The 12,176-nt window shown below is 44.0% G+C and overlaps 1 protein-coding gene across 4 annotated transcripts in view; it reads left to right on the top strand.

Moving 5' to 3' along the window:
- Window positions 1-12,176, top strand: part of EHBP1 (EH domain binding protein 1) — a 357,318-nt gene that overhangs the window by 129,732 nt on the left and 215,410 nt on the right. For all 4 annotated transcript variants that reach the window (XM_044288819.1, XM_044288821.1, XM_044288820.1 and 1 more), the window contains exon 10: window positions 6,388-6,577. In XM_044288819.1, the coding sequence (XP_044144754.1) occupies window positions 6,388-6,577 (190 nt within the window). The remainder of the gene's footprint in view (window positions 1-6,387; window positions 6,578-12,176) is intronic.

Raw genomic sequence — 12,176 nt, 5'->3', positions numbered from 1 at the left:
TGTTTCTGAGATGGCCAATGTCCTGTGTATAGGGGAAAACTTGTACCTACCGGAATAATCCTTTAAAGGGGTTGTGCGAGAATGGGGGGCATTTGGAAAACTCCATGACCCCCCCCCCCCCCCCTTCCCAACTAGGGCAGACGTTTAAAGGGCAGATTACTTACCTGTTCCTGGTGCCGGCTCCTCGCTCGTTCTCCTCCTGTGATTCTCCACTGGGTTCTCTCGCTGTAAGCATCCGGTTTGACATCACCTCAGCCATCGCTGGTCGCAGTGGAGACCAGATTCCATTGTGTCATGTGACCATTTGTCCTGACAGAAGGGTAGCTGGTCACCACCACAGCCAATCACTGGTCGCAGTGGAGACCAGATTTCATTGCGTCATGTGACCATTTGTCCTGACAGAAGGGTAGCTGGTCACCACCACAGGCAATCACTGGTCGCAGTGGAGACCAGATTCCATTGTGTCATGTGACCATTTGTCCTGACAGAAGGGTAGCTGGTCACCACCACAGCCAATCACTGGTCGCAGTGGAGACCAGATTCCATTGTGTCATGTGACCATTTGTCCTGACAGAAGGGTAGCTGGTCACCACCACAGCCAATCACTGGCGCGGGATGTCAAAGCGGATGTTTACAGTGAGCAAGCCCAGCGAAGCTTTACAGGTCTGAAGGAGAAGGAGTGGGGAGCCAGCGCCAGGCAGCAGGTTTGTAATCTTCCCTCACAGGTCTGGCCGAGTGGGGGTTTTGCCAACCCCACCCCATTCTTGCACATCACCTTTAAGAATATAAAATTCTTACCTTGTATCATGATTAACTTTATGCAAATTATGCCACAAACAAGATTTTTTGTTTTTGGTAGGGGGAGCCTAAAATTTTACCTAATGAAAAATGGTTTTAGAAGCCAACGCCTTAAAATAATTTTTTTCGGGGGTTTAATATTGGTGGCCTATACTTAGGATAGGTCATCAATATCTGATCGGTGGAGGTCCAACTCCAGGCACCACTGCTGATCAGATGGTTGAAGAGACCGGTAAGCGCTATGGCCTCCTTACAACACACCAAGTACAATGCTACATTCTATAGAGCAGTGTTTCCCAACCAGTGTGCCTCCAGTTGTTGCAAAACTACAACTCCTAGCATGCCCGGACAGTCTTTGGTTGTGCGGGCATGCTGGGAGTTGTAGTTTTGCAACAGCTGGAGACACACTGGTTGGGAAACACTGCTATAGAGGTACATTCTATGGTGGCTGTGCTTGGTATTACAGCCCAGACCCCTTAATTTGAATAGGACCAAAGTGCATGCAGGCCATAGGACCAATAAACGTGATGTCACTGGCCCAGGAAGAGGCCGAGGCGCTCACCAGAGCATCATGGTCTTTTCAAATAGCTGGTCTGTGGGGGCTGCCGGGTGTAGGACCCCCACTGATCAGATAATGATAACAAGGGCAGACTGGCCACCCGAGCCCTCCTCATTACCGTTGGACAGGTACATACTACTGGGGGAACTATAGGGGGGTCATTATTAGGCGAAGACCAGGCAGCTTGCTGAATCTAGGGCTGCTTTGGTGTTGTGGCCCACATCTCCCCTCCTAAGCCCCTTGCTCCATATCCATATTAGAGACGAATTGGAGGAGAGAATGTGGCAGCTATTGATGGCCACCACAGAGGGAGAAGCTTCTAGGTAGTATGTTGTGCCACATTTGTGGTATTTGGTTCTGTGGGATAGTATTTTGTGCTGCACTGACCCTGACAACTTATATCGGCCCCATGTACTTGTTTTGCCCCACCTTCTGTAAAATTGGGACCTGTCTACAACATTGGGGCCAATTAAATTTTTTTCCAGGGCCATTTTAAGCTCCTAGTCTGCTTCTGAATGATGACCTATGCTGAGGATAGGCCGTAAATATTGAATTTCCTGGAAACGTGTGCCTGCTCGACTGTCACTATGCCTCTCACTTTGGAGCAACAAAGTTGCTGCAATGAATGAGGAGATCTCTGGATCCATGTGAGGTACAGGGATGATTGTAGCTTTGCTAGAAAGAGATTGTCATGTACTATATGATGTCTGATTATAGCCTTTTACATCAATCATGGCATAACGCCTTTAAAAGAAGCCCCATTGCAGCTAAATAGTCTGTCAGCTGATCTTTGACAACATACAATAAATGACTTTATTGGAAAAAAAGAGAAAAATGTGAAGCCTTCTTGACTTTTTGGGTGTTTATTCACATTTTTTTACAGAGGAAACAGGAAATGATCCCAAAATGGATTCCTGTTGTTCCTTTATTATTTGTCACCGGCATCCTGTAGAATCCCGGGGAGTGATTATGCCCTTCCGTGTCTCCTTGAGCAGTCTACATGCTGACCTACAGTTACAAATAACAGTAGTCCTGACTGCCAGCCAATTTCTATCTTGGTGGATAAGAAAGGGTGGAGGGTACTTGGGCCCCGACCATTGTCTTTTCGCAGTCATTTGGCCTAAATCATATTGTAGACTTTTGCAATAAGACTGGATTGCTCCTTTTAAAGTTTTTTTAATTTATTTTTCTAGCTTTAAATAAAGCTTCAAGGGGTTCTCTAATCATGAGAGCCCCTGTCCATAAGCCCTATTAGGACATTTGGACATCATACAGGTGACCACTTGCTCAGAACCACCAGTTTGCTGCCGGTAACAGTACTCCAACTCTGTCGGACTCGAGCATTTGATTTATTACATGGACACCTTAGAGGGAAATACAGAGAGCTGTGCACATGTGCAACCTCTTCTCTATTCATTCTCCATCTGGTTTCATTGGTGAACAGACTGGTCAGGGGACTCCACGTCCTTCACATTGGTGCAGGTCCATAGTAGTGGTTTCCATATCTTTCTTATAGATATGGATGGATAGGCCATAAATGTCTAAGATGGAAATACACCATTAAAGTTGTAGTCCCTTGCCATTTCCACGACGAGATGGTACTAAACGCCGGCCTCGGGTGGCCAGACTTACAAAAACAGCCGAGCGGAATGGCACTTGCTGTTCCTGTAACTCCCTCTTTAATGAATGGAAGCCGTGTAGCTAGGATCGGTGCTCTGACCCATCTCACCATTTCTCCAGCATGTTTTTTGCGAATGTCACACCATGCCGCATGCAACTTCATTGCCAGTCATTACATGCAATGTTGCAATGCGATATTCCTGGCACATGACACATGCCTCTGTGTAGCCCCTGTCTAAAAATTGTGCTTTGAGCACTATAAAGATATAATTGATTAATCAGTGCAGCTTTTGTGGCCGTTTAGAAAAAAATGACGTTCAGTTAAGGCTTCCGTAACTATTAGATGAAGGTGGTGATATGACCAGTCCCCTTACCATTACCACCAGGTGGCTAAATTATGGTGAATGCAAGGCTTAAAGCAATTACTTTTTTTTTAGTTTGTCAGCTAATCTGTACTGTAGTGTACTGTACCTGAGTTAAAAAAAAAAAAAAAAAAAAAGTTTGCATAATGGCTGTGTTTATTTGTAGAACCATAACTGTGAAGGAGCAGTAATGTTTGTGCTTCCCTAATGTTTTTTCACCATAATATTCCTTGGTTCAGCTGCACAGGTAGATGTATTTCACTTAGAAGCACGGGGCGTCTCCCGTGCTTCTAAGTTGTGACATTCTTTCCCTTACTTCCCATTATGTTTTTTTTTGGAGGTGGGACGAATCCAATTTTTTTCGAATCTGAATTTGAAAAGGTTCTCGAATCTTTCGAATCTCGAATCCTACGAATCCTGTACATAAGAATTGTGTGAACGGTGTAAGAAACAAAGTAATCCAAACTCGATATTCTTTTAATATGAAAAAATAGAGTCCTTACTTTTTTAACAAAGTATTTGGATTTGGATTAGAAAAAAATTGGAAATACAGGGTAATACAGTGCCCCATACCTCTTACATCCAGTGATGTCTCTTTGATGTAGATGTTCTCTTTCCTCATCTTCTCCTTTCAGACCTTCAGATAAGACCTCCAGTTTTCCGCCATTTTTCGTCTCTGCAGTTCGACAAAAATAAATACATCTTAGTTTACTACTTTTCCATCATTCTCGCATCTTTTGGACAAATCATCCTACCACCCCCAATACTGTGCCGCTGTTCTCCCCAATACAATACTGCAGAAACAGATAAACCCCTTGATAATACTAGTACCACACAGAGCCCCCCATATAAAATACCCCTTTTTTGTGGCATCAGTAGGTGCCCCCCAATAATGTGCCAGTAAAAATGGACCCTTCTAATGCCCCTCAATAATGTGCCAGTAAGTGTCCCCATAGATGCCCCCCATTATGTGCCAGTATCAAGTGCCAACCCCCCTCCTCCCCCCCATGTCCCAGTATCAGTGCCATCTCCCCCCAATGTGCCAGTATCAAGTGCCTCTCTCCTTCCCACCCACCTCCCCATATGCCAGTATCATAATGCCATCTCCCCCCAATGTGCCAGTATCAAATGCCTCTCTCCTTCCCACCCACTTCCCCATGTGCCAGTATCATAGTGCCAGTATTAACTGCCTCTCCCCCCCATGTGCCAGTATCATAGTTCCACCCCCCCCCCCAATGTGCCAGTATCAAGTGCCTCTCTCCTTCCCACCCCCCATGTGTCAGTATCATAGTGCCAACACCCACATGTGCCAGTATCAAGTGCCTCTGTCCTTCCCCCCCATGTGCCAGTATCATAGTGCCATCTCCCCCCAAATGTACCAGTATCATAGTGCCACCCCCCCCTAATGTGCCAGTATCAAGTGCCTCTCTTCTTCCCACCCACCCCCCCATGTGCCAGTATCATAATGCCACCCCCCCATGTGCCAGTATCATAGTGCCACCCCCCAATGTGCCAGTATCAAGTGCCCCTCTCCTTCCCACCCCCCCATGTGCCAGTATCATAGTGCCACCCCCCCAATGTGCCAGTATCATAGTGCCAGTATCAAGTGCCTCTCCCCCCCCCCCTCCATGTGCCAGTATCAAGTGCCCCCCGCTCCCCCCATGTGGCAGTAACAGTCCGGTATTTAAAAAAACAAACAAAAGAAACCCACTTACCTCCATGTCAGCAATGCGATGCAGCCTGTATGTTCAAATACTGAATCAGTGCTTGTGTATTTCAGAAAAGTTTCTGCTGGGACTCGAACCCACGACCTTCTGCATTAGAGGCAAGGCACTTACCCACACAGCTACAAGATCTGCATAGCCTCTGTCTGAAAAAAATATGAGACTTCTACTGTAGACTCTGTTATAGCTTTAATAGCCAGTGTACATCTATACACATGACGCCTGCCCCAGCACACTCAGCACTGCTACATCTATACACATAACAGCTGCCCCAGCACACCCAGCTCTGCTACATCTATACACATGACAGCTGCCCCAGCAAACTCTGCTCTGCTATATCGCTATATATGATAGCTGCCCCAGCACACCCATCTCTGATAATTCAATACACATAACAGCTGTCCCAGCACACCCAGCTGAGTGTGCACGGGCAGCTGTCATGTGTATAGATGTAGTAGAGCTGAGTGTGCTGGAGCAGCTGTTTATATATATATATATATATATATATATATGTGTGTATATATTATATATATATATATATTATATATATATATATCAGAGCTGAGTGTGCTGGGGCAGCTGTCATATAGAGAGATAGCAGAGCTGAGTGTGTTGGGGCAGCTGTCATATAGAGAGATAGCAGAGCTGGGTGTGTTGGGGCAGCTGTCATATAGAGATATAGCAGTGCTATGTATAGAGCTGCCTGCTGTTTGTTCTTTTACTTATTTCTTTATCCACCTCAATGAGGTGGTCGCACGTGCTCAGTTTAAATCTTCAACTTCCACCAGCCATATCTTCTGTTAGAAGCTGTGACAGTTAAAGGGAGAAAGCTACAATAGAAAGGACATGCCCCCTAAGCTGCGATAGGGCAGCCTGCAGTTTAAAGTTACACGACTCTTGAGAAAATATACACCCCGGAGCTGCCATCTTGAAATAAATCTACAAGAGCAGTTGGAGCAATGAATGAGGAGATCTCTGGATCCATGTGAGGTACAGGGCTGGTTCTAGCTTTGTTACAAAGAGCTTGTCATGTGCCATGATTTGATTTAGATTTTTTACATTAATAATGGCATAACCCCTTTAAGGTTAGGCATTGTTTTGTAAGAGAGATTGTTTTCCAATATCCTTTCTGTATAAAATGCTCATGATTTTTAAGATCTGTGATTTCCGTCAATCAATAGAAACTTGGACAATACAGTATGTGTCCTGGTCATAAAGTGGACACACAGGTGTGTGGTTCGTACAGTACCGTTATTACAGCAGTGTGAAATGTAGTTCATTTCTTAGATTCTTGTTTTTTTATTCTATGTGTTTTTATTTATAGGTCAAACCCATTCTATGAACCAAAAGAGAGTGCGGATATAGTCCGGAGCTGGCCTATTAAAGAGTCTGATCAGGAGAAAAAGATGAAGAGGAAGGCCCCATCTCCTCCAGCACCCACACCAAAGAAAGATGAAACTCCACGCACTCCCGTGTCTGTCCCTTCCACCAAGGAGCTCTCCTCTTCTCCTAAGGTACTCCTATGCCATGTAGTATTTGGGTTCTTTGTACTGGTCCTGATCAGAGTTTTGGAAACTACTTTCCTTCTCATAAACACATGATTGATTAAAAATTAAAGGGAATGTCCCTCAAACATAAAAAATTATCCGTTAAGTGTTTCCAGGGAAGTTGGCTGACAACCAGTATGGCCACCATTACAGCTCTCATAGAAGTTGTTGTACAACTTTCAAAAAGACTGCAAATCTGCCTGGTTGTGCAGCAGTTTGGCAGCACTGGATAACGAGGTAAAGTTACCTTTCTAAACCTGGTAATGTGGGCGAATTTTTGGCGCATTCAGGTTTCGCTTTTGTATGTTTCCAAAGGTCTACATCTTGAACTTTGTGTGGCTGTCATGGCCCATAACAGGTAGGAACTAGTGTTAGGGACCACTCATAGAGGCGACCTTGACGTGGTGAGTGGCTTATTACGCTTTGGCCAAAATGTACACCAATGCCTTATTCACCATCCAGCATAGAGGCAGGGCAGAGTGCGATTGCATTTGTGTTTTTGCGTTTGTCTGCATCTTGCATAGTTGATAAAGAAAAAAAAAAGTGCCATTTAAAATAATGGCTGGGATACATATTTCGCTTGGGCAATTTTCTCTGCAAGGGGAGATACTTCATGCCCTCCATTTCTAAAAGAATAACTATTTCATGTTAAGGGTGTTCAATAGTTTGTTAAAGGGCTATTTTCAGGTTCTAAAGTTATGACATGGTATTTGTGGTCGGTGGGGGTTTAAAGAGACACCATGAAAACGCAGTACAATCTGCAGGCAGCCTGTTATAGAGCAGGAGGAGCTGAGCAGATATATAGTTTTGTGGGAGAAGATTCAGTATAATACATTTTAGTGTCTGCTGTTTTTGACTTTAGGTGTACAAAGGTGAGGTGTTATCGGTGATAGCAATCCCAAAGCTAACAAGCATTCATGATTCGATCGATTGTGCGCACACAAAAATTATCGTTTACTGGCAGCAGACCATGGTGTGTAAACACAATCGGCTGCCAGCAAACAGAGTCTGTATGGGGGCAAGCGATTGCATTAGTGATCACTCCTCCCTATACTGTGGAGGATATCGCTATGTAAATGCAGTGCTCTCCTCAAGCTGACGAGCAGGCGATTGTCGGGAAGGCACGCTTCCCTCCCTACAATCTGCCGCTCTGTCATCCCATGTAAAGGGACCTTAAGTGTATATACAGAGATAGCTGTCAATCACTGACACATGTACACAGGGGTGGTCTTATCGATTGACAGCTGTCTCTGCATACACACTTAGGCCCCATTCACACTACCGTATTTTTGGTCTGCATCCAATCTGCATTTTTTTCCCTGCATATTGGACGTGCGTCCATTTATTTCAATGGTTCAAAAAAAATTAGGGCCGCACACGGTTTGCTGTCCGCATCCGTATGTACGTTCCAAAGTCCTGCAAAAAAGATAGAACATTTCCTATTGTTGTCCATTTTATGGACAAGAATGGGCATTGTTACAATGGGGCCGCAAAAACAACGGACATCACTGTATTTTTTACGGATCCACGTTTTGTGGACAACCATATACATATAGTGTGAATGCACCCTTACATAGAGAATGCTCTCGATCACCAATGATACCCAAATGGGCAGTCTTAAGCTCTGAAGGAGCAGAGATATAAATGTATAAATTACAGGTTTTACAGAATCTTTTCCCACAAACTCTATATCAATCTGCTCAGCTCCTCCTGCTCTATAACATGCTGCCTGCAGAGTGGACTACATTTAGTGGTGACAGGTTGTCTTTAATTACTGGGAACCCTCTGTTGATCTAACGCAGGAAGTGAAAGGCATTGTGTTATAACTCCCAGTCCCCCACTGTACAGGAGAAGTGCGTGAAGGAGCCATTGGGAGGAACTGAGCAGAGCTCCTATAGTATAGTTTGTATTTTAAAACTGTCTCCAGATGGTGACTAAAATGTAAAAAATTGTGACCAAAAATATGATTTGGGTCCCAAAATGTAGATTCTTCATCTATTCGCAGGATAGGTGATAGGTCTCTTATCAGTTGTTTTCAAACACCGGGAGCGCCTCAAAGTCAGATAGGTGCGGGTCCCACTATTGAGACCCGCACCTATCTATAAAACGGGTTGCCGAAAGTGAATGAGAGCACACTGCACATGCGTGGCGTACTCTCGATTCATTTCTATGGTAGTTTCGAAATAGCCAAGCTGGTGCGCTTGGCTATTTTTGGGAGTCCCATAGAAATGGTTGGCAAGCGCGGCCACCGCTCCGTTCAGTTATATGGGACTGCCGGAGATAGCTGAGCAAGCAATCGGCTATTTTCAGCAGTCTCATAGAAATGGAGGGCGGCAGTACTTGCGCGGCTGCTCTCTGCTCGCTTTGGAGATCCTGTTATGGAGATAGGTGCGGAGACCATGGAATGTTTCTAGTCTGGAGATCTCAGCAAGAGATCTCAGTATTACTTACAGAGCTTGTATGAAACTAAACATCCCAAGGATCTCCGCCCTAGCAAAGAAGCTCCCCTGACCAGAAATGTGCATAGACTTTCTACGTATATGTCTCTTCCTCTACCTGGACAAGTATCCTTACAATGTGCGCAAATACTTGTACTGCCCAATAAACCTACTGCCCTAAATTATAAAATAAACTACAGTTATGATGTAAGAAGCCTTCTAGATCACACCACAAGGAAGTCATTCACTTGCCTGAGAAGTGTCTACATACATACAAGTCCTTCAGCGCCAGTGACATGGTCCTATTCTGCATTGCACCAGTAGGTGGCTCCTTTGGGCTGTAATATAAGACTTAAATGTGAATACAATACGTGTGCTGCATAAATGCACCGTAGAGTAACTAGTCTTATTGTTGCGTTAAATGTGTAAAATGCACTTTAAATAAAGACTTCCTATAGTGTATAAAAAGAAATAACGGACAGAATCGCTTTAACTGTGGCATTATATATCCTTAGGATGGAATTCTATGATTTACTCATAACACCAAGATACACCTTTATCGCAAACTGTATGACAATGTCAGAAAAGTTGTATTTCACAAAAAGATGCACACCTGGACCCAATTAATATAAAAAATACAGTTTTATTGGACAAAAGATTAAAAACAATTAAAACCAAGGCAAGGGAACCTCCCACCACCGCGCTACACCCAGTAGGTTAAAAAGTACTTAAATTGTAAAAGGTTACAATTACCCATAATAATAATAATTATTATTTTATTATTAATTATGACTTTTTACAAATTATGTAAATAAATAGCAATCGGATTTCTAGTCCCTCTTTCCCATACAGCAGAGGTGATTGCTGCTCTCATGTCTTCTGATGGAGCAAACTGATCATTCCCAATAATTGACAGCTGTGTTGGCCCGTATAAAGGGTCCTTCATCCAGAGTAAAGGTCCTTTTACACGGACCCTTGTTTCAGACAATTATCGGGAACAAACCAAACATTCCTGATAATTGACTGCCCCTCAGCGGAATTGAGGGCTGCATTTACATGCATCAATCTCCTCCACTCTATGGGGACAAGCGGTCGCTACACTGGTTGCTTGTCCCGATAGATAATCATTGTTCTTGGGCAGCAGATCCCCTTACACTGTACATTGTGATATTAGGTACGGATCATCTCATCGGGTGATCGCCGACACATTTTACACAGACCAAGAGTTGGGTATGAGCGTTTCTACAGACACTTATCTCCAATAATTGGCCTGATTATCTGTCCATATAAAAGCACCATAAGTCATGCATGCGTCACATGGGCAGCAGAAGTGCCAGGAACCTCGCAGACAGCCTGTGTTTGGGTACAGCATGTATCACTGTGATGGAGGATAACAACAGCAGAGGTTTTCTTCCTGCCTCTTGCCTGAAGGTTGGGTTTAACCTGTGTTGCCAAATAGTTTTTGACTTGAGTGTAGGTATGTGCAATAGTTGAGCACATGTTCCTTACTTTTCAAGTCCAGGTCATGTTACAATCCTCCATCGCCACCTTAGGAATTTTTATATTTTTTTTCATCAAATAATTTAATCCTCCTAATTTTAAACCTTTAAGTTTAGAATTTTGGCGCAATCATTCTGCGTGGCGCGGAGTCATTGTGAAGTCGTAACCAGAGATTAAACCTTGAGCGTGTACTTGGAGCGATTACATGAAGTAGAACAGCTGAGCGTGGTTGGGAAACCCTAGCCCATAATGTGCCATGCTTCGGCTTGTTTGTAAACACTGCCAAATGTTTGGGGGGGTAATTAGCAGATCGGCAGTCAGTCCTCAGCCCCGGCGTGAAGATTTATTACCGCCACAGAGCGTTGTAATGCTGGAGACATCTGCATTGTCTTACATGGGTAGAACATACTGGATTATTACAGCATAGTGCGAAAAAAGAAAATGTAAAAGCAGAGAAATGCCTGCGGGGGGGATCCGTCTGTGAGTCAAGTATAAAGTAAATATCAGTCTATCGGGTATGCATGTGTTTGCACCACTTAGGTTCTATGTATATTCATGCCTCCTGTCATGTTATAACATAAGTTATAGCTTTATAAGTGCACCTTACGATCAGACGTCCCGGGCTGTTTACATAGCTGTTTGTCCCGATTCCAGTAATGAAGGCAGAATTATGGCTTCTCTTCTCCTAAGAGCAATGTGCAATTATACCTAAAAATCACCGCACAGGGCTGGAAATATTTCATTTTCTGTCTAACACGCCGGATGCTTGTGCTGTTCAGGAGATCACTAATACAGGTCACTCATCACCCACAACTGTCTCATCCCGCCGCTGACTTCCGCTTGCCTTGTCCTAGCAGCTGTTTCCGTGAATCAGTTATTTTTTTTATTTTTTACACAACAAATTTTTTATGAACCTCTTAGTTCATCTATGTTGTTTGGATTCCAGTATATAGAATCGATGCTGTTGGAACAATTTAGAGAGTCTCAATAGATTGCCCCAAGCAGAGACATTCATTTATATACAGGGGACCCAGGTGTTTTGTAAGGTCCCCATGATGATGCCTGCTAACCGCTGTTTTGTGATCATACGCTCCTACTGTAGGGCGTCCATAAGGACTTCTGTTATGATTATTATAATGCTATACTGGAGTCAAGGAGACAAATATATTGAGCACTGTATTTTTGGGTTGGACGTCAGCATCTGCTAAAGCCCTGGCGTGACCCTGTTCTGGCTGATGAAGTCAGAGTATAAAAACCGAATGAGATGCCCCTAGCAGATTCTTGTAGAGAGAGATATAGCATTTCTTTATAGTTAAAGACATAGTTGCCAACTGCCCTGAACTTGACGGGACTGTCCCTAATTTTTAGGGACAGTCCCGGAAAAATTTGCACTGTCCTGGGCCGAAAATAGGTGTGGCTATTATAAACTCTGCCCATAAGTTCCCGGGCAGGGTCAGGACGTTCCCAGGAGCAGGGCTCTTGTGCCCCGATTTTACCAACTGAAACGTCGGTAAGTGGTTAAAGAGAGTGTCCCACCAGACACAACCCCTTTTAGGACAAAGCTGCTATAGCAATCGTTTAATGTAAAACGTATAGGCCTCTTTCACATGGGCGTCATATTTTTGGCC

This window comes from Bufo gargarizans, chromosome 4, assembly GCF_014858855.1.
Source record: "Bufo gargarizans isolate SCDJY-AF-19 chromosome 4, ASM1485885v1, whole genome shotgun sequence".
Taxonomy (NCBI): domain Eukaryota; kingdom Metazoa; phylum Chordata; class Amphibia; order Anura; family Bufonidae; genus Bufo; species Bufo gargarizans.
The sequence above is the reverse complement of the archived record's forward strand: the minus strand, read 5'-3'. Positions and strand labels throughout refer to the sequence as shown.